This window comes from Argopecten irradians, unplaced genomic scaffold (assembly GCF_041381155.1).
Source record: "Argopecten irradians isolate NY unplaced genomic scaffold, Ai_NY scaffold_0017, whole genome shotgun sequence".
NCBI lineage: Eukaryota > Metazoa > Mollusca > Bivalvia > Pectinida > Pectinidae > Argopecten > Argopecten irradians.
Window position 1 is genome coordinate 263996 of NW_027187484.1, and position 23946 is coordinate 287941.

The 23946-nt window shown below is 36.4% G+C and overlaps 1 protein-coding gene across 1 annotated transcript; it reads right to left on the reverse strand.

Moving 5' to 3' along the window:
- Nucleotides 1–1002: 1002 nt before the first annotated feature.
- Nucleotides 1003–19414, reverse strand: LOC138311317 (uncharacterized). The gene is made up of 4 exons (XM_069252747.1): nt 19384–19414; nt 12442–12563; nt 2599–2691; nt 1003–1756 (listed from the first exon to the last, which is right to left on the reverse strand). Exons 1-4 carry the CDS (start codon nt 19397–19399, stop codon nt 1598–1600), a joined length of 390 nt encoding a protein of 129 aa, XP_069108848.1. The 5' UTR covers nt 19400–19414; the 3' UTR covers nt 1003–1597.
- Nucleotides 19415–23946: the final 4532 nt, after the last annotated feature.

Genomic DNA, 23946 nt, shown 5'->3' on the forward strand with positions numbered 1-23946 from the left:
TTTACATACAATTTAATTCTACAACTTCCGTCTCTTCCTGTCGTCCTGGATTTAGATGGCATGTGGTGGAATTGGGAGGCTGAGCGAGGCGGGGCGGGACGGGTAATTATTTAAGGATATCACATTTCCTTAAATGGGGCGGAGCAGGGTGGGGCGGGGAATGCGGGGAATTATCTAAGGATATCACATTTCCTTAAATGGGGCGGGGCAGGGTGGGGCGGGGAATGCCGGTAATTATCTAAGGATATCACATTTCCTTAAATGGGGCGGGGCAGGGTGGGGCGGGGAATGCCGGTAATTATCTAAGGATATCACATTTCCTTAAATGGGGCGGGGCAGGGTGGGGCGGGGAATATAATATTTAAGGAAATCACATTTCCTTAAATGGGGCGGGGTCGGGGGGGGCGGGGCGAGGCGGGGTGGGGTATATAATTATTTAAGGATATCACAATACCTTAAGTGGGGTGGGGGGGGGTGGGGCGAGGCAGGGGGTTGGAAGGGCAAATGAAACATTCATTGTATTTTAAATGACCACCATTTTAGTAGCAAACTTTGAAACTTCTTCTCAAGTTCTATCAATACAATTAAGCTAAAATATGTCTGAAATAATCCTGACATGGTCCCAACCAAGTGTACTTAAAAACACATTTTGAATTTCAAGGATGGGCGCAAAAGTCACCATTTTGAAAAACTTTTTATTTATATCTTTCCCATGTTACTGGTGCCGAGATTGGCCGATGACCATTAATTAGGTTCCATTCAATTTTGGGGTAGTTGCCAGGTTCTGACCTCTGGTCAGCGATTTCTTTCCACCTTTGACCCTGGCATGTACATAAATGACCCTGGCTGTTAATAAGACATAAAAAACTAATCGAATCAATTCTTTACACTGTTTTTGAACACGTCAACTGTGAGTGTACACAAAGTAGTTGTTAGAATGTTGAAGATAAATATGTGCTGTGTTTGTGCTAGGGCAGGGTAATGTGAGTATTGTTAGGGAGAGGGACAAAAAAAAAAAAAAACCTATTGACTACTTTCTGTACACTTCAGTTGAGTCAAAATTTTAGCATTGAACACAAGTTGTACTGGGAACCATTGCATACACAATGTATGTACCTTAAATAACACCACAGTTGTATTACTGCATGTGTTCATTGTCCCTCAAAACCTTAAGTACCAATTTTTTGTCTTTTTTCAGCAACGTACATGTATAAATTACAACCAATCAGAGGCCTCCGTATATCACATTGGCGGCCGATCTATCCGAAAATATGGTCATGCTGTTCGGCATCCCTTTAAAACCCATTTACCAATTTATACCAGAAAGTGGACCCTGGCAGCCATCTTGGAATTCCTATCTCATAAACCCTTTATGCACACTCCCACGAGTATGCATGTCAAGTTTCAAGTTTCTGGATAATCACTCCAAACCCTTACAGATAATGTTTACCTCAAACAACCTCATAGTTGTATCACTGCATGTGTCAAAGAGTGTACATTTTTTTGGGCGAGGGATTGGGGTTGGGACGATTATTGAGGGGTTACCACATCCTCAAGCAACATCAGTCCATGGACTTAACAAGGATATTACAGTACATCACATTACGTAATCCTTGTGCCAGGCTGGTGCCCTCCTCACACGGCCAGACCTACGGACGGACACAGGGGCTGGAGTGGGTGGTGTAGCTGGCTCATCGTCTGCAAGGCTAGGGCTATCCTCTCCTCTGCAGTCAAACGAAGCGGTGAAGTACACAACCTGCATTTCAGTAAACAAATAAAGGTGGCATAATACACAATATTTGGTAGATATTCAAGTGAGAATCTGGCCTAAGCAATGATCAGATATGTTTATGTGCACATGGTTACTGATATCACTATTTGAATATGTAGACATGAAGGATAGGGAAGGCAAAACAAATTATTTTTATTTATTTGCATATCCCATTGTATAACAATACAGATATTTTGTGATCCCGAGTTTAGAATATCCCTATTCTTCATGTAGCCCTACAGTACACTGTATATGAAAAGGTATCATTTCTATTGTACCTCGATTGGTGATATTTTTTATATATAAGAAAACCACGACTCAAAATAAATTCTCCAAACATGAAAATTTTGTTATGTTTTAAACATGAATCCAACTGATTGTCTACTTTACAGTAATATCAGATTGGTGTCAAATAAATCTAATTAAAATACAGATCCTTATAATCACTCCGTTACATAGCAATAGAGAAAATTCACTTCCCAGATTCTGGAAGCAGCAATTTGACTGGACAATTTGAATGGTTACCAGAACGTGACCCCTAATGGGATGTTGTCAGATCCTTATCGAATGGAGTGATACATGTAATAAGGATATGTATTTTAATCGTATTGGTCTGAAATTGGAGTTCTAATTGCACAGAGAAAACTATATATGTTAATGTACGTATGTGTACCCAGCCTGACCACATGATACATGATGTATGCTTTAAGATGACACCATTATCTGTCTAGAAGTCTTACGAGCTAAAATATTACTGTTAACAGAGAACTTTTTTCACAGTAGAGAATATCGTATTCTACACTTAGCGTTAAAATGTAACATCTTACCACGGCCTCCGACAGAGACAGACGTTGGCTAACCGCAACAGCAAGCGACGTTGCTGCTCGGCTCACCAGGCTCAGGCCACGGAAGGACACAGCCTACAAGAACAAGAGCAACAGAAGTTCAGTAAACAAATAAACAACACACAATATTCTGCAATTATTTAAGTAAGAATCTGGTCGAACGAATTGATCAGGTATGTCATGTGGATAAGATTAATTGATATCAGTAAAATAAGACTAAGTGAATAGAGAAGTTGGGGATAATCTACCTTAGGGTCATATTTTAAATGTTTACATTAATTATCATGAATTATATTTTGTGATCCAGAGGGTAGAATATCACTATCATTCACATACTATACACAGTAGCTCGAAATACTCTGGCCCTGACACCAGACTTAGACATTATGACAGATAGATGTCTGGTTTAGGGCCAGAGCGCACTGCTATATCAAAACATGGAATAAGCCGACACTGTTTGGTATCGGGCCAGGTCATCTCCGATTCAGACTGACCACCGAGAAGCACCACTATAACCTTAGTCTATTCAACAAACGAATAATTTATATCTACCCAAATATAGTAATTCGTCAAGATTAAAGGCGATTTGCATACTTTAAGAAAAATGGCGACGACAACAAGAAACTTGACTGTGTTGACACAAAAGAATGTGCATGTGTTATAAAATGGATGGCTATGAGTAGATAAATTATTCATTTCAAAGACCAAGGTAAGTGGCGGCTCTTGGTGGTAATATTTTGTAAGCAGTCTGAATCGGAGATGACCTGGCCCGTTACCAAACAGTGTCATAAAGGCTAAGTCTGGTGTCAGGGCTAGAGTATCTCAGGCTAATACACAGATGAAAGAGTCATATAATTCTTCCTTTCCATATATGAAATGGTAGTTTTCTCTTATACCTGGATCAACAGTACAGACACCGACTTGTTATTTTCATTTTTCTCCAAGATAACCATGTGTGTGTATATATGGTATGTAATACAGTATACATATATATAAAATGACAAAACTATATACTTTAGAGAGCCAAACGCTTGTGGTCTGACATTTATGACCGCTAAAGATGATCAATATGGCACAATCTCTGGCGAAGTGATAAAAAAATGGTACACTTTGCGTCACATACAAAGCTGATTGATGACATAGACTGATACCCTTGTTATACGATTATATGCATCAATATTTAAATATCTCTATTTAATTAAGGAAATCTCTATTTAAATAAAGATATCCCTATTTTAAACAAGAGGCCCAGAGGGCCTGTATCGCTCACCTGGTTTTTTTTATAGTAATTATCACAAAGACTCTGACAATTAGAAAAATTAGCAAAATTGACTCCCAAAGTTTAATTTTGAATCACATCCATACAATGATGCTATTGATACCATACAAATATGCTATCCAATACATAGGTTCAGAGACAAAGTAATTTATATGAAAATAGTAGCCTAATTGACCTTTTTGACCCCGCATCTATTGCCGTCTAAGGCCCCGGGGGTCAGTCCTATCATTTGCACAATTTGGAATACCCACCCTATAAGGATGCTACCATTGCATTATGGGTGCTATCCCATGCTTAGCTGCAGAGAAGAAGTCATTTATATGGAAATAGCCAAATTGACCCCTTTTGACCCCACCCTTCAGGCCCCCCGGGGGTCAGCCCCATCATTTGTACAATTTTAAATCCCCACCCTATAACGATGCTACCATTGCATTATGAGTGCTGTCTCATGCTTGGTTTCAGAGAAGAAGTCGTTTATATGGAAATAGCCAAATTGACCCCGCCCCTCAGGCCCCCGGGGGGTCAGCCCTATCATTTGTACAATTTTAAATCCCCACCCTATAACGATGCTACAATTGCATTATGAATGCTGTCTCATGCTTGGTTTCAGAGAAGAAGTCGTTTATATGGAAATAGCCAAATTGACCCCGCCCCTCAGGCCCCCGGGGGGTCAGCCCTATCATTTGTACAATGTTTAATCCCCACCCTATAACGATACTACCATTGCATTATGAGTGCTATCTCATGCTTGGTTTCAGAGAAGAAGTCGTTTATATGGAAATAGCCAAATTGACCCCTTTTGACCCCGCCCCTCAGGCCCCCGGGGGGTCAGCCCCATCATTTGTACAATTTTGAATTCCCACCCTATAAGGATGCTACCATTGCATTATGGGTGCTATCCCATGCTTGGTTTCAGAGAAGAAGTCGTTTATATGGAAATAGCCAAATTGACCCCTTTTGACCCCACCCCTCAGGCCCCCGGGAGGTCAGCCCCATCATTTGTACAATTTTGAATTCCCACCCTATAAGGATGCTACCATTGCATTATGGGTGCTATCCCATGCTTGGTTTCAGAGAAGAAGTCGTTTATGCTATCCCATGCTTGGTTTCAGAGAAGAAGTCGTTTATATGGAAATAGCCAAATTGACCCCTTTTGACCCCGCCCCTCAGGCCCCCGGGGGGTCAGCCCCATCATTTGTACAATTTTGAATCCCCACCCTATAAGGATGCTACCATTGCATTATGGGTGCTATCCCATGCTTGGTTTCAGAGAAGAAGTCGTTTATATGGAAATAGCCAAATTGACCCCTTTTGGCCCCGCCCCTCAGCCCCCTGGGGGGTCAGCCCCATCATTTGTACAATTTTCAGTTAGTAGCCCATGAGGATGCTACCAGTCAAATTTTGTTGAAATCCGACCAGCAGTTATGGAGAAGAAGTTGATTGTTGACGGACGACGGACGACGGACGACAGACGACGGACGCCGGACGCTGCGGTATCCCATAAGCTCACCTCGGTCCTTCGGACCAGGTGAGCTAATAAAGGGTTATCTCTTTCAAATCCTTGTCCAATTGAAAATAGAATTTAAATAAAAATCAAAATATAGATATCTTCAATTGAGTTAGAGAATATTTGAAATACAGGTATCTCAATTTGAATTTAAGACATCTGTATTTGAGTCATTCTCAGAAAAGTTCCAAATTGCTGTCTTCTCTATATTATTATATGGTCTTTTTAGAAATATTTTAATAGGAAAAGGTTTATGTATGAGGCTTAAAACTGACTTTACCAAGAAACTAACTTTTAATGCATTTTGTTTTGAAAATAACAATTATGTTGAAGTTTTTTTTTTTAATTCAAAGTAGGTCAATCACAGGAAATGGGCTTATCACCAGAGAAATTACCCAAATTCATACTTAAACCTGACATTGCAAATTAAAAAGCATGCATTTGAAATTTAAGAAAAACAATGAATTCTTTTTTTTTTTCAAAAATTGCTTCTGAGACATTCCCCAGTTATGACAGTGTCGTATCCAAGGAATTGGCAGCCATTTTTCTTTTCGCTCTGCTTAGATACCTTCATTGACCAACCACCTATATAAAGCACGGAACTTGATACATGTGCGTCATTCCAAATAATTAGCTTGTCTCGGATACACATGCAACGATATGTTGTATTTAAAGGAACTACTAGTTAGTTCAAATTGAGATGTTACAGTTTGTACTATGATGAAGAGTAGAAATGAAAATCTTTAAAATTGAAGAAAACTTCTGTGGTGTTACTGTCCTTGGTGTTACCAAATAGTGATAAAATAGTAACACCACTGACAAATTTTGGTAATACCACAGAAATAAAAGAGTCACACAGAAGAAATTTAACACACATTTTCATTTAATTGTTATAATATTTGATGTATATATCTTCATAGATAAAATACATTTCAAAATAACGAATCACAAATACAATCGGCAACAGTACCACCATATTTAGTCTTGGTAACAGTATGGACAAACATAGTAACACCACAGACAAGGACAAAGAAATACTGATTTTTTACTCCTTTTGTAACATTAGATATATTTCAAACTCTTTGAAATCATAGTCCATTTTTAATCTCTAATGAATGTCATTATGATAATCAAGATAATGCGAACCATTCAAAACTTTTTAATCGGTTAACACCATGGACAAATGTCTGTTGTGTTACCTTTCTCAGCGGTTTACAATCAATGTCCATAGTGTTACAAGGACAAAAATATTGCAAAATAATAAGTTCAAGATGATAACAAACACAAGAGGCCCAAGGGCCTTAACAGTCAATTGACTTCAAATTGGCAAAAGTCATGGTGCCATCTTCAATTTGGGATCAACCAGAGATTTAACAACACTTTGTCAAGATCATATCAGGATCAATTCAGGCAAGTTTCAGCCAAATTGCACTGGTTTAACTTGAAAAAGTTCAAAATCTGTTCTCAAGATGGCGGCTGTGGCTGTGCCAGCCATCTTGGGATTTGGATTGACCCGAAAAATAAGAACACTTGGTTGGGACTATGTCAGGATCACTTCATGCAAGTTTCAGCTAAATTGCACTGGTAGAACTTGAGAAGTTCAAAATGTGTTTTCAAGATGGTGACTGTGGTGGCCATCTTGGAATTTGTAAAAAAAAAAAATTCAAATTATTGAAAGACCAAAATAAAATCTTTGTCTCAAAAGAATTATGTTTTAGAATCATTTTATATAATAGGTACCTGTATGCTATAAAAGTACAAGTATGTTGACTGCTGAGATTTATTATTTGTCAACTGATTACGGAGTATGCATATTAAAGTAATATAATTTATCATGAGCTATTACTTTGACTAATTAGTTTAAAATGAATTGAACAGTTATTAATTACATTAATAGACTTTAAAACAGGACATTATGGTATTTAAGTATGGTAACACTATGGACATTTGACCTTGACATGTGATCTAAATATAATATATGTTTCTGTCATAATTGGGAGCTTATCAATAATTACCAATGTTGTTTTTTATATCTTCCATGATCTTTCTCTAAGTTTCTGAATTAAAATTATCCATTTATGAAGGCGAGTTTTTCAGTTTTCTTTATTATGGATTTGGAACATTTTTGATAATGACTCATTTTCACATGATCAATGCGAAGATTAATATTGAAACACAAAACAACAAGATCTAATGGTGACGGGTGCTGTCACAAAAAGTTCCTCAAATCTCCACAGAGCCTAATTTGACAAGTAAGAGTGACCTCCCCTGAATCACAGGGACCTGGCACGAAAATTTTTAACCAATAGTATACATATATATATTATAGTATCAAGGGTATGAACTCGGCGGTCGAGAAAAACGGACCTATTTTTCTAAAACCGTGATTATTTTAATAACTGGGTTCTTTACAACATTGACGGATATCTTACCTTAAAGAGAAATAATTTATCTTTCCATTGAGTGCTTGATGAACAAAATTGGCCAAGTATTGACGAAGCTATGGCTTGATGAATTGGGAAATTTACGAAAAATATGCTAGGTAGACATTTCCCTGTCCGGTCGAAATGTCGTCTCGGCTCTAATGGGTACCTCAAAAACCAAGCCAAAATCACAAAATCTACGCTTGTGGTGGTAAACAATACCCATAACCGTGTTCATCCACAATCTCCTTTGGAGGTGTCATGACCCGTACTTTGTAGAAACTCCATTTAAACATCGTGTAGCTCACTTACTTTAACCGTCACCGCCATGTTCATTTGTTCTTCGGAACGCTTCTCGAGTTTACCGACAAGCACAACATAACATAATTTGCATAATGTAGTCAATATATGTAAAGTCGAGAAGCGTTCCGAGAGAAAAATGAACATGGCGGTGACGGTTAAAGTAAGTGAGCTACACGATGTTTAAATGGAGTTTCTCCAAAGGACGGGTCATGACACCTCCAAAGGAGATTGTGGATGAACACGGTTATGGGTATTGTTTACCACCACAAGCGTAGATTTTGTGATTTTGGCTTGGTTTTTGAGGTACCCATTAGAGCCGAAAGGACATTTCGACCGGACAGGGAAATGTCTACCTAGCATATTTTTCGTAAATTTCCCGATTCTTCACTCCATAGCTTCGTCAATACTTGGCCAAGTTTGTTCATCAAGCACTCAATGGAAAGATAAATTATTTCTCTTTAAGGTCGGATATCCGTCAATGTTGTATAGAACCCATTTATTAAAATAGGTCCGTTTTTCTCGACCGTCGAGTTCATACCCTTGATACTATAATATATATATATGTATACTATTGGTTAAAAATTTTCGTGCCAGGTCCCTGTGCCCTGAATGATGATGTGAAATTGTTTTACCGATAAACACATTTTATTTTGCAGAAATAGATATAGTGTTATATCGTTGGAAAACAATATCATTTATATCAGAAAAAATACAACAAAAATAAAAGTGGACCTAAAATGGTTCCCAGCTGAACTCCAAGAACAAGGAAGTAATATTTCTTTTTATGTAATTATGGTATTTTTCACTTTTAAATTTAGAATCTGATTTAAACTACATATTGAAACCGATTCCAGGCAAATTGGACAAGTGGTTAAATATCTATAAGCAGTTCAAATCTGAACAATGAAAGGCTGTGGTGGCCATCTTGGATTCTGGTCAGAAAAAATGAAACCAGTCGACACATCTGCAGGTCACTAGAAATAACCTTGTAAGTGATCTGACATATAGTTTTTGAGAAAAGTCGCGACGAAAAAAGAAGAACCAGAAAAATAAGAAGAAGAATTTAAAAGAATAACAATAAAAAGATCTAATTGTGACGGGTGCCGTCACATAAAGTTCACAAAAGGGAAAATCAAGAGTTTTTCCAATTTGATGTTTAAATACAATTTTTTATTTCGTGTCAAAAAGAAATATCATGAATTCAAATAGAGATACCTGTATTTAAAATAAGAATATCTGTATTGCTACAAAAATTAGAGATATCTTTAATTGAAATTAGAGATACAAAAAATGTATCTGTTTTTTTAATAATTTTTAAAGTGTTTAATTAGACACATCATGATTTTTAAATAGAAATATCTCTAATTCAAATACATTTATATCTCTTATTCAATTAAAGATATCTCAAGTATCATTGATAGTACGCAATGACAGAATAGTAATGGTGGATTTTATAGGCAAAGGGAGATCACTCTCAAGTTGTTACTTAGAGTATTGATACCAATGTGGCCTAGAAAGTATTTAATGATGTACATGTTGCATGTACCAAACATTTGCTAAATAAATGTATTAAAGCTAAATTAATGAAATAATACTGATAATAAAACTTTATCACAATATAAACAAAATGAAAAGTTTGAAAATGCGACTTAATCATTTATTTATTTATTTTATTAATTAAATTTGTTTTCATTTTGTTGAAATACGACTTAATTATTCATTTATATATTTAATTAATTAAATTGGTTTTAGTTAACTTTCCCTAGACATAATCATTCATTTCACAGATAGAGTCGGCAGTATCTATGATAACAGTAGGTAGCTTCTTAATAGAGGTAATTATCAACTCACTCGCTGGTTTTGTCCTGAGCAATTAACCAAATACAATCTAGACTCTAGACTACATGTAACTACCAGAAATTCAAAGGTGAGAATCACAGGTAGATGACCATTACCTGTATGTTTTTTGTGTGTTAATCACCTATCTAGGTTTAGTGCACTACTAGTTTACCTGTAGTTTAAATGTTGTGCACTACTAGTGCACTAAGGGTAAATGTTAGCTTACATTCATATACACTGTAGTTTATTGTCTTAAGATAAGTAAAAAAATGGATTAAGGCACAAGTTATTTTAACTTATGAAGCCTTCTTCAATCAGCATTAAATACAAGTGATGGCATAAAAATGTACATGTATACAATGTACACTGTAAGTACATTGAATAAGTTGAATTTAACATATTATTTACATAATTACAAGATATACAATTATTATGGTTAAAAAATTCTACTGGGCTTTATAAATGACTGCAAAAATTCAAATAAATAACAATTTATTTCCAAAGTCAAGTTTTCATTTCCATAAAGTAACAAATATAATTTACTTCTATGTTTAGGTCATTAAACACTTGGACCATATCAGCATGGACAGTAGTATCATTCTGACATTCAAGAAAGAAATGGTTAGCATTTTCACAAATGTTGCTACAATTATACAATCAAAACACAAGTACAGTCTAGTGACAAATTTATACCGTAAATGTCATCTCTGGGAGAACTACACTGGTGTCTTATGACTGAGTACATTTTTACATTGTATTTATAACATGGTAGACTGTAGAAATAGCCTTGGGAAATTAAAGACTAAATAGATATCGTTTAAAAGAAGAAAACGGTAGTGGTTTGACATTATCATCTGAGTTGAGGAAAGGGGATTTTATTGTAGTAGAAAGTCGAAAATTTGGAATTCAAAAGTTGTCCTTATTTTTATAGTGAGGGAGTGAAAAGTTTTACGTACCGTGACGCTAAATATAACGTTTCGGGGCAATATAGTGAGGATTACCAGCTGGTCGACTGAATTATATTTTTTACCATATATGGAAGAGACAAAAATCCTGTGCGAGTTATCACCCTTAATTTGTAGTCCGATCTAAGAAAAGTGTAATTTTATGAATGGGATTCGTTTACTACCCATAGTAACATGTAGTAATTTCAGGAGGAGCTCTTTAATGAAAAACAGTTTGTAAATCTAAAGGAAATCAACCGTGTGTATTAATCTTTACATAAAGATACTGAAACGACCGTACAATATACCGGAACGTGACCGAAACGACCCGATACCATTTTCACCGCACGTCGTTTTCGGGAAATGTGGCGTCTATAGAGGTACTAGCCAACAGTACTTATATTATGACAGGGAAATTACTTAAAGATGATTCGTCTGTTTTGACCTTCGATGAAGGTTAAGGTTAGTCCGCTAAACCTGCCTACAGTATATTATTAGGCCTTTTTTTTAAATTGCCTAATTTATATATTAGGCAAATCTTTTTAAAAGGCCTATAATGATATACATGTAGGCAGGTTTAGCGGACTAGGTTAAAGTGATGAAACTATTGATACTATGGTGACAAAAAGCCTAAAAATTCAGAAAATACACAAGTCCTCAATGTTTAGTACACATGCACTTATAAGTGTCATTATGCATATGCACTAAAGCATTAAAAGCAATTATTACAATAAGCCTTCATTGGAGACTTCCGAATCATTTGATAACTTGATGTAACCCTTCATCCAAACATGCTACCAATTCATCTCATTAGAGTAACCTGAAATTCTGGGATTTTGAACCCCAGAAAGATATTTTTATCAACTCCAAATTTTTTTTCAATCTTTGTCCGCGTGTTTATTTAAAGAGCAGATTTTTATTTTGTTGATGTTATGAGGGTATAATGATAATGGAGCACGTGTAAATTATGTAACCCCGGCGAAGCCGGGTTACGCAAAATTTACACGGGTTCCATTATCATTATACCCTCATAATTACAGTTTTTCACGCAAATAAATATTATTTATTCTCGCGACAGTTGCATATATCTCAATAAAATACCCATATTTCTTCTCTCTCGTCATTGTCAACGAATTCGATTGAACAAATGATTGGAATCGAGTTATTCATATGTTCCCGCCAAAAGTGGGGTCATGATGATGACCCGACGTTGCTACGCTAGCGACTATTACCGTACTATCATTATGCGCTGATAATGATAATACTAGAAAGCATTGTTATTGTGTCCATATCAGTGCAAACTGAATATCAGAGAGCAACAAGACAACTTTGAACTTAGAATGGATCTAGATTTAGACCCCTACAATGGCCCCGTATCCCTAATGAACGTCTTAATATAGTTTCAGGACTCTCGTCTTTACTATAAAATATAACTATGTCATGTTATTGGAGGAAACTTTATCAGTTGTAAGAACTTGTGGCTAATCCCATGATTTTCTTGTTCAGACAATAAAAACTTAGGCTACATACCTTTCCGCGAACAAAAGCCTTGCTTACGCAGTGGAAAATCAATTCCATGGCGATGAAAAGGGCGGTGAAAGACTCCATATCTCGGATCGATGCAAAATGCGTGCGTATGGTCAAGAGTATCTCTGAGAAATGGGCAGAGATTTGAATTGAAACCAATGATATTCCTGTCTGTCACGTGACCAGCATAATAGTGTAAGGGCACATACCGACTACTGAACAGTGATCACCCCACCACTTCACGCTCGTATGAGTCTACTTACATTTATATCACAGGGATCTGAGAATTAGTTACAGATCTTATAATCATGGACCCACCAGAATGCCCCAAGACCATTTTAGACGTTTTAGAGGTAGTACCATGTAGAGTATAATTTTTATCGTTTTTTTATCTAGACCTCTAAAACGTCTAAAAATGGTCTTAGGGCACTCTGGTGGGTCCATGATTATATAATCTGTAACTGATTCTCAGATTCCTGTGATTTATATTTACGTGTAGGACGTACATGTATCCAAATCTAACTAATTAAATTGTTTAAGGACACACATCCTCGATATTCCATGGGTTACAATCACAGTCATTTTAATATGTATTCGCGAAAATAAAAGCTAGTAACCCCTGAAGTATCGAGGATGGAGGGCACTAGGCTATATCTAAATATATTCAAACGGTCGATAACTATCACTCAAACAAACGATTATTTAGATTATCATTAAACATGGGGCTCGTGGAGTCCACATAAGTTACTTTCTGATTTCTATTCTTTTGCACTGTAAACTTTTGAGTGTTAAGTTACACCAAAAAAGGTGGCACCACAGCTGCCTCCTTTTTTGGTGCAACGTTACACCAAATTTTTAGGTTACACCACTGGTGTAAAGTTACACCAGTGGTGTTAAGTTACACCAAAAAAGGAGGCAGCTGTGGTGCCACCTTTTTTGGTGTAACCTTAATCCTAAAAATTTGGTGTAACGTTACACCAAAAAAGGAGGCAGCTGTGGTGCCACCTTTTTTGGTGTAAACTTAATCCAGGATAGGTGTAACCTTCATCCAAAATAGGTGTAACCTTTTTCCTAAATTGGTGTAGCCTTCATCCAAAAAAGGTGTAACCTCATCCACGATCGGTGTAACCTCATCCCAAATTGGTGTAACCTTCATCCAAAATTGGTGTAACCTTCATCCAATATAGGTGTAACCTTCATCCTCAATTGGTGTAACCTTCATCCAGGATCGGTGTAACCTCATCCCGACTTGGTGTAACTTTCATCCAAAATTGGTTTAACCTTCATCCCAAATTGGTGTAACCTTCATCCAAAATAGGTGTAACCTTCATCCCAAATTGGTGTAACCTTCATCCCAAATTGGTGTAACCTTCATCCCAAATTGGTGTAACCTTCATCCAGGATCGGTGTAACCTTCATCCTAAATTGGTGTAACCGTCATCCAATATCGGTGTAACCTTCCTCCCAAATTGGTGTTACCTTCATCTAAGATTGGTGTAACGTTCATCCCAAATCGGTGCATACCTTCTTCCCACATTGGAGTAACCTTCATCCAAGATCGGTGTAACCGTCTTCCCAAATTGGTGGTTCCTGTACACTTGTGTTTATAGCACCATCTACACCCTGAAAAAAAATACAAAACAAACCACAAAGCATCTTGTTCTTCTGAAAATTTATCACTAATTTAATGAAACAAATTTAAGGGACTAACTTTATATAATTTATATGTTAAAATTAAAGAGTCTATAAATTCCCATTCAGTGTATACGTATAACTATGAAACAACAAAGAGATAAATCTATTTATATCATTATGTCGTTGCAAACTTTTAGCTATGAAATACATTGTATATTCCTGTTTGTCAAGTGTATATGGTTCCGAAATTCTTGTTATTTATTGATTGTGTAGATTTAAAAAAAAATGTAAATTCATTAGAGAGTCATAGTACAATCTACCTGCATTTGATTAATTTGTTCATTATGGAAACATTTACGTGTACAGTACATGTATACTTTTATACATTCTAATACATGTACAGATGAGAATGGGTTTGTATAGTATACAGTCAACGGTTTTCATGATTGTACATTTCATCGCTGTATATGTATTAAAAATCAAAACCTAAATTATTGTCTTTGTCAGTGCCCATAATACAGTACGCAAGCGATTCTAAATACTATATTTTATTAGTAATTCTACATTTTTTAAAACTCCTCTATGCAACCATAAAAACTTCAAAGTTGACAACATAAAAACTACTTATCTAAAGCTTATTTTGAAATAACGTACATGTTCTTCCGTTGCAATATGTGTGAATTGTGAACGATTACATCAAAATAACTTTTAATGACGCCGCCATTTCCTTCTTTGTCTATAGTAAAATGGCGTCATAAAAATTACATGTCTACACTTAGGATCGATTTATCGATAAATATGGCACGGGATATATTTTAGATAATATATATAGGGTGCAAAAATGTCCTTAGTCAGTACATAAAATCTTGTTACGATTGAATGTAAAATTACTTTAGGAATAACAATTAAAAATATGTAAAATTACTAATAATATACAGAAAAATATTTACTTGCGTACTTAATTAAATTATTATGGCCACTGACTGTACGTTGTACGTAACATGTACATTAATATTATATGCGGGGAGATAAATTGTACATGTAGATACCATTAAAAAAGGGTTCTAATTACTTACGCAACACATGTACAACCACCAGAGTTGATAAAGCCTTTAGTTCCCATAAGTATCCAGCAATGGCTCCCCGTTCTGTCGTCTCTCAGGTATACACTTGGTACACGTCATTGCTGATGCATTGTCATCTTTATAATGCCTGATCCGGTCTTGACCCCAACCACAATCACTACTGAGATCCACAAAAATATATCCAAACCCGATATCGGGTAGCTGCGACTTAATTGCAACTTGATATCGTAAAAACATCCGGCATCAACAACCATCGTCCTCCTATTTCGAAATGTTTCTTCGTAATCGTCGGTCTCGAGAGGCGATAAATTTAACTGGTCGGCAACTTCGGTTAATTCTAAAAGTGCCCCTTTAGTTTTGTTAGATATTGTTATTCCCCTCTCTGTCAAATAATCTTTGAGCTGGCCGCCATTTTGTACAGAGCATGCCCTAAATAAAGTCCCTTAGCTATATAGGCTTTTGATGTAATGTTTATCACTTCATGCGATGGTTTGGTGTAAAGTAACACCATTGTGATGTAAGGTAACTCTTCAAACGATGATCTGGTGTAAAGTAACACCGCTGAGGTGTAAGGTTACCCTAACACCACTGTGGTGTAGTTACCCTTTCATATTGCGCTTTGGTGTAAAGTTACACCACGGGTGTAGGTAACACTTCAACGAGTTGGTGTAAAGTAACACCGCTGTGGTGTAAGGTACCTTCAGTAAATTGTGTAAGTAACACCACTGTGGTGTAGGTAACACTTCAAACAAGATCTGTGTAAAGTAACACGGGTAATACCTTCAGTAATGGGTTAACCGGTGTAAGTACTTCAATTGGTGTAAAGTAACACGCGGTGTAAGTACCATAACACCACTGTGGTGTAAGGTTACCCTTTCATATTGCGCTTTGGTGTAAAGTTACACCACTGTGGTGTAAGGTAACACTTCAAACGAAGTTCTGGTGTAAAGTAACACCGCTGTGGTGTAAGGTTACCCTTTCAAGTAAGAATTTGGTGTAAAGTAACACCACTGTGGTGTAAGGTAACACTTCAAACGAAGATCTGGTGTAAAGTAACACCGCTGTGGTGTAAGGTTACCCTTTCAAGTTATGATTTGGTGTTAAGTAGCACCACTGTGGTGTAAGGTTACCCTTTCAAATTAGACTTTGGTGTAAAGTAACACCACTGCGGTGTAAGATTACACTTTCAAGTTAGGATTTGGTGTAAAGTAACACCACTGTGGTGTAAGGTTACCCTTTCATATTGCGCTTTGGTGTAAAGTTACACCACTGTGGTGTAAGGTAACACTTCAAACGAAGTTCTGGTGTAAAGTAACACCGCTGTGGTGTAAGGTTACCCTTTCAAGTAAGAATTTGGTGTAAAGTAACACCACTGTGGTGTAAGGTAACACTTCAAACGAAGATCTGGTGTAAAGTAACACCGCTGTGGTGTAAGGTTACCCTTTCAAATTAGACTTTGGTGTAAAGTAACACCACTGTGGTGTAAGGTAACACTTCAAAAGGAGATCTGGTGTAAAGTAACACCGATGTGGTGTAAGGTTACCCTTTTAGGTGAAAAGTTGGTGTAAAGTAACACCACTGGGGTGTAACGTTACACTTTCAAGTGAGAATTTGGTGTAAAGTAACACCACTGGGGTGTAACGTTACACTTTCAAGTGAGAATTTGGTGTAAAGTAACACCATTTTGGTGTAACGTTGCACACTTACACCAACTTTGGATTGAAGTTACACCAAATTTGGGTAAACAATACACTTTTCATTGTTTGGATTAACTTTACACCAGGAACGGTGTTACCGTTTTTTTTACACCGATATTGGTGTTAAGTTACACTTTAAAAACACCAAAAATGGATTAAGTTAACACTAAAAGTTTACAGTGTGCTTATGTTTTAATGAATATGACTTGGGCTAGGTTTACTCAACGAATTATGCATACAACTGCATGCCATGGAAATAGCTATATATAGTGCTACACAGCGCTAAAGTTAGCATTTTACAATTGTACCACAGGCGTTAAATGTCTATAGAGCCAAACGCCTGTGATTGTACATACATGTGTATGCGACACTAAATAAAGTTTCATGAATCTTGTAATTTACAGTGATTTGATTCAATTCAATTTATTTTTCTCTTACGCGTGCCTTCAAACATCAAAGTTAATTCTATCTCTTTATAATGTACGCGTGCCTCCAAAAATCAAAGTTAATTCTATCTCTTTATAATGTACATGGTATAGAGAAACATAGAGTATTAGACAGGTTGGGGACACTCCCGTATATGCGGGATAGTCTTGTATATGAGGGATAACTTTGTTACAAAAATGCATGATTCTGTGAAATGAAAATGGATAAAGTCGTTTAAATAATTGTATTTGTATATAGACATATATCTAAGGAAGACGAATTGTTCAACCTTTTAAACAGAACTTCGATCAATTTTGTTGTGTAAAAATCATCTTTGAGGAATTCTTTGAAAGAAATGATCGATTACTGATTGCAACGGAAAGTTCCACTTGATCCAATAGGAAGGTTTATATCATTTCTGATCGAATCTTGCAATATGAGTTACCATGCCGCTAACTGATAGCAAAAGGTTGGTCAACATTTCAAGATATAAACACCGAGGACGGCTTTAGTAAATATTTAAGTTAAAAAATTCAGCAAACACAAAAACTCAAACATTTGTGTCTGCCAAGGATTTATAAGTGAGATACGTCGTTGGTGTCTACGTAAGGTTTAATGTGTAAGGAGCAATTTAATCCATACACCATTATGTAGCCACCATAGACTCTGGTACTCCCGTCCATCCACATATGTAGCCACCATAGACTCTGGTACTCCCGTCCATCCACATATGTAGCCACCATAGACTCTGGTACTCCCGTCCATCCACAAATGTAGCCACCATAGACTCTGGTACTCCCGTCCATCCACAAATGTAGCCACCATAGACTTTGGTACTCCCGTCCATCCACATATGTAGCCACCAAAGACTCTGGTACTCCCGTCCATCCACATATGTAGCCACCATAGTCTCTGGTACTCCCGTCCATCCACAAATGTAGCCACCATAGACTCTGGTACTCCCGTCCATCCGCATATGTAGCCACCATAGACTCTGGTACTCCCGTCCATCCACAAATGTAGCCACCATAGACTCTGGTACTCCCGTCCATCCACATATGTAGCCACCATAGACTCTGGTACTCCCGTCCATCCACATATGTAGCCACCATAGACTCTGGTACTCCCGTCCATCCACATATGTAGCCACCATAGACTCTGGTACTCCCGTCCATCCACATATGTAGCCACCATAGACTCTGGTACTCCCGTCCATCCACATATGTAGCCACCAAAGACTCTGATACTCCCGTCCATCCACATATGTAGCCACCAAAGACTCTGATACTCCCGTCCATCCACATATGTAGCCACCATAGACTCTGGTACTCCCGTCCATCCACATATGTAGCCACCATAGACTCTGGTTCTCCCGCCATCCACATATGTAGCCACCATAGACTCTGGTACTCCCGTCCATCCACAAATGTAGCCACCATAGACTCTGGTACTCCCGTCCATCCACATATGTAGCTACCATATACTCTGGTACTCCCGTCCATCCACATATGTAGCCACCATAGACTCTGGTACTCCCGTGTATCCACATTTGGCACCATAGACCCTGGTACTCCCGTCCATCCACATATGTAGCCACCATAGACTCTGGCACTCCCGTCCATCCACATATGTAGCTACCATAGACTCTGGTACTCCCGTCCATCCACATATGTAGCCACCATAGACTCTGGTACTCCCGTCCATCCACATATGTAGCCACCATAGACTCTGGTACTCCCGTCCATCCACATATGTAGCCACCATAGACTCTGGTACTCCCGTCCATCCACATATATAGCCACCAAGACTCTGGTACTCCCGCCCATCCACATATGTAGCCACCATAGACTCTGGTACTCCCGTGTATCCACATCATTTTAATGCTCATTTTAGAATTAATACTGATTATTTAGCTACCAATATCGTAACTCCTTGTCATACAGCATATCTGTATATATATCCATATAACCCAGAATGAAGTATGTGTAACATTGTACATTTATGGATATCGAAACAGTGACCAATATGCCTAACGGTTTGACTCTACCAACAAATTAAATGTACATAAATATGTAAAGAATAATATCTCCAAAACCACATACCTGTGTGCATGAACATCTGATCCCAGCCACCACTTTTTTACCAAATGAAGCTACATGTAACAATCTATTATCGTATGTATACAGCGTAGCTCCTTTTGTTACTGAAGAAATTACACATTACAACGGCACGACGAGCACGCGTTACTAAACTGTTTGGAGCGCGTGCGCGATTCCGTGCATACAGCTATATCATATAGTACATGACCGAGACCACAGGGGCTTGTTACATCGAAAGTAGAAGCGGGAGTTAATGTATTAAAGACTATTTAAAAATCTCATGAATATTTAAATGTTTCAAGAAGGTTGACGCCTTAATGCAATAGTATGGACACGATACCATAATATTCTCAACATATATGTTATATGCCCGTGATATTAATGCAACCGTTTAAAAATCTCATATGATTTAAATGTTCACATGTGTACCTTAATGCTTAGTAACATAAATAAGTTCTCATGCATATATGTTGTGTGTATTTTGGGGGGACCAATAAGACTTTAAATATTTTCATGAATTTTGACCTACCAAACTGTTGTAAAAGCAAAAATCTATAAGCGTTTTTTTGTCCATACCATTTAAAACAAAGTTTTTGACTTTGAACACAGCCACTATAACTTGATACTATAATTTGACATTCTAAAAAGTTATGTTATTGATCATGTACCAATAGATAAAACTTATATTGGTATTCCCATAAATATCCAATTTACTTATTGATACCACATTAACAAAGATTAAACGTTTTCCATTCATTACGCAACCGATTGTCACGACATTATAATTGCCTAAAGGACAGTACCGACGTTAAATTTATCTCATATGCACGATACATGTCAATATAATTTGTAAAATTTTATTGTATGTACATAACTGTAGCCAACATCAATTTTCATTTACTAAAGTATCCCGAATTTGACACAATTTTCACATATGTTACATTTGTGACATTCCAGAATAAAACCCTCCGTCCAAGTCAAACGTATCGTATTATATTCTAAAGTTAAAATTCTTTCCATTCTCTTATATCTTTGATAACCTACTTCTGAAATACGGAAGTTTCCTTCCATTCCGTAACCATAATCCATGGTGGTACATATTCTACGTTGACCACGTTGATTAATCTGCCAATGAGCCTATCTGTCAATCATAATTCTGTAACTCAAAGAAGTACTGTCTATTGAAATACACGGACTAAAGATTTTAATCCAATTCTTGTAGCCACCATAGTTAATTCTGGTTTTGACTGTTAATCAGGATCCATGCATATGTGGAGTTGATTACTTCAAAGTAAACTAAATGTAGTCCACAAAATATAAAACTTTTCCGACTTTGTACAAACATTGGCCACTTTTCGATACTTCCAACGTGAATCCACATTCTCTTACGTAGGACTGTACTACAAATGTTGGTATCAGAATAATATCCTGGTGGTTACTTCTACCTAGTACGCTTTCCCGAAACCTCATTTGCCAAAAAAGTATTTCCTCGAGTGACTCAAAAAAGGACCAACTATTCGGAATCACACGGACCATTTTAACCAAACTGACGCCATACTTTGGTTACCAGGGTAACGTTTTCCCGTCCATCATCAGGATGCCATTATCATAGATGTAGGCCACCTTTCCCCCCTCCAATCCGATGTAACTTGTCCCGTCCGGATGTTACTGTTTCAAACATTGTAGCCACTTTTTCGAGAATGTACTAATCGAACCACGGACATTTACATACAAATTTGGTAAACAGGATATTATCCCTACCAACATCAGCGACATCAAATCAGATCATCCCGTCCTGTCACAAATGTAACTCCACCATAGACTTGGTATTCGCACGTGTTTTGAGACATTTTGATCAGCTCACTGGGACGGATCGATTGATGTGAGACTACTCATCAGCGACATTGTTCCCGTCCATTGCAAAGAATGCTCAAAAACGACCAAAACTCTGGTCGATACTTTGTTGTCCTTTAATAAAGGAAACGAACATTTTAATTTTTACGTTATTAAATATATATGTACAGTGGGTATAAACTCTTCGGACAGGTCAAAGATGTTATCCCGTAATTTTCCACATGACTACTTATCACATGATATTCTTGTATTTGTTGAAAGTAAAACAGTATGAGTATGTTGAGTATAAGAATCGCTCAAAAGCGAAAAAAAGTCTGGCGGTATAGTTGTTGTGTATAAAAAGGAATTGAAACCTTTTCTACATTTTTATAAAACTGATTCTGAGTATGTACAGTGGGTTAAACTGTCCAAAGATGTTCTTTGTGTTGAAAATGATATTATAATAGGATGTACATATATCCCCCCCCGAAAACTCTAAATATTCGTCTATAAATGCATTCGACGAAATAGAGGATGAAATGAAAGAACTCCAAAAGTCGACATGTAAGGTAGCTTTACTTGGTGATTTTAATGCTAAAACCAAAGCTCTACAAGATTTCATAGAACCAGACAATTCTCTAATGAATATATTAGATATTGAAGAAAATGAAGATGTTCGTTTAGTTATATTTATGACTTCGAGAAACTTACCCAACAGGATGTACCCTTATTGAGATCAAGTCAATGCAAGTGTAATGTTAACAATTTTGGCTATAAGTTACTGCAATTGTGTAAACAAAATAATATTGTACATTGCAAATGGAAGAGTCGGAAGGGATAAATCTGTTGGAAAAACTACTTGTAATGACACAAGTGTTGTAGACTATTTAGTTGTATCATCTAATTTCTTTGAATCAATCACTGATTTTGATGTAATGGATTTTGACCCTTTATTCTCTGATGTACATAGTAGAATTGTATTTCGTTTAAGTAGTAAAAATAATACTGAAACTTCACCAAGAGAGGATTATCTAAACTTATCTAAAGATAATGCTTACATTAAATGGAGAGCAGATAAACAACAGTCCTTTATAATTATGTACGAAAAGACTGCTGTGAACAATTAAATATTATAAATGAACAGTTAGAATCCTTAACTAAGAAGGAGAATAACAATATCACATCTAAGGATATCGATAATGTTGTAAATAATATCAGTGATCTTTTTAAGACATCTGCTAAAAAGGTATTTGGTACAAAAAATAGTGCAAAGTATATTAGCCAAACCAATAATAAACCTTGGTTTGGGAATGATTGTCATAAAAGGAGGAAAGAATTTCATGCAGCTAAAAATAAATATAAACATTGTAAAAATTTAGACAATAAATCAACGTTAAAACATGCGAGCAAAATGTATAGACAAACATTAAATAAACATTTCATGATGCATAAAGAGAAGAAACAGAATGAAATAAGACATACTGCGAAATCTAACCCCAAAGTATTTTGGAGGTTATTAAATGATATTGGAGGTAATTCAAACGAACAAAACGTTGATATTAAAATTGAGGAACTATATGATTATTTTAAAAATCTTAACAAGGGAGATAATACAGACGAACATTTTGACTTCGATGATGTAAATAATGGTTTGTTTGATGATATATTGAATGATGTAATTACTGTGGATGAAATAAAGCATGCAGTTAAAAATCTTAGTAATAATAAGGCAGGTGGTATAGACTGTATTATAAATGAATACATAAAAAAACACATTGGACCTATTTTTAAATGTCTATCATAAAATGTTCAATATTGTTTTAAATACGGCATGTATCCCAGAATCGTGGAAAATAGGTGTAATAAAACCTTTGTATAAAAACAAAGGAGATCCGAAGAACTTAGATAATTATAGAGCGATTAGCCTGGTATCTTGTCTAGGAAAAGTGTTCACATCTATTTTGAATACCAGACTTAATAAGTTATCTGATGAACTTCATATCATTAGTGGTGCTCAAGCTGGCTTTAGAAAGCAACATTCTACTGTTGATAATATTTTTGTTTTACATACCCTTATATCTATATATATATCACTCAAGAAAAAATTATACTGCTCTTTCGTAGATTTCAAAAAAGCTTTCGACTCTGTTTGGAGAATAGGATTATGGAAAAAGGTTCAAAAAAGTAACATAACCGGGAAAATTTTAAAAGTCATAATCAACTTATATGCCAACACGAAAGCGTGTGTCAAGAAAGGGAATGAACTGTCAGGATTATTTGATTGTAATATTGGTCTAAAACAAGGGGAAAATTTGTCACCTTTTTATTTGCAATTTATCTAAATGATTTAGAAGACTTTTTTGATGAAAATGACGTCAGTTGCCTCCAAACTATGAAAAGCTTGAGTGATGATGTTGGATTGTTTATTAAGATGTTTCTTATCCTTTATGCTGATGACACTGTTATTATTTCCGAATCAGCAGAAGGGCTACAGAATTTATTGAATATGTTTGAAATATACTGTAATGAGTGGAAACTTACGGTTAATACGCAAAAAACTAAAGTTGTTGTATTCTCAAAACGGAAGTGTCAAACACGTTTGCGTTTTTTATTTTGCAACGAAGAATTAGAAATATTGGAATCTTTTGCATACTTAGGCATTTTATTTAACTATAATGGTACATTTGCTAAAGCAAAAAGTAAATTAGCGGAACAGGCGAAAAAAGCTTTATT

Coding starts and splice junctions, on each gene's coding strand:
- LOC138311317 (XM_069252747.1), bottom strand. Junction 2,692..12,441: donor AGGCTTTTGTTCGCGGAAAG/GTATGTAGCCTA, acceptor TTGTTCTTGTAG/GCTGTGTCCTTCCGTGGCCT. Junction 1,757..2,598: donor TGTCTCTGTCGGAGGCCGTG/GTAAGATGTTAC, acceptor ACTGAAATGCAG/GTTGTGTACTTCACCGCTTC.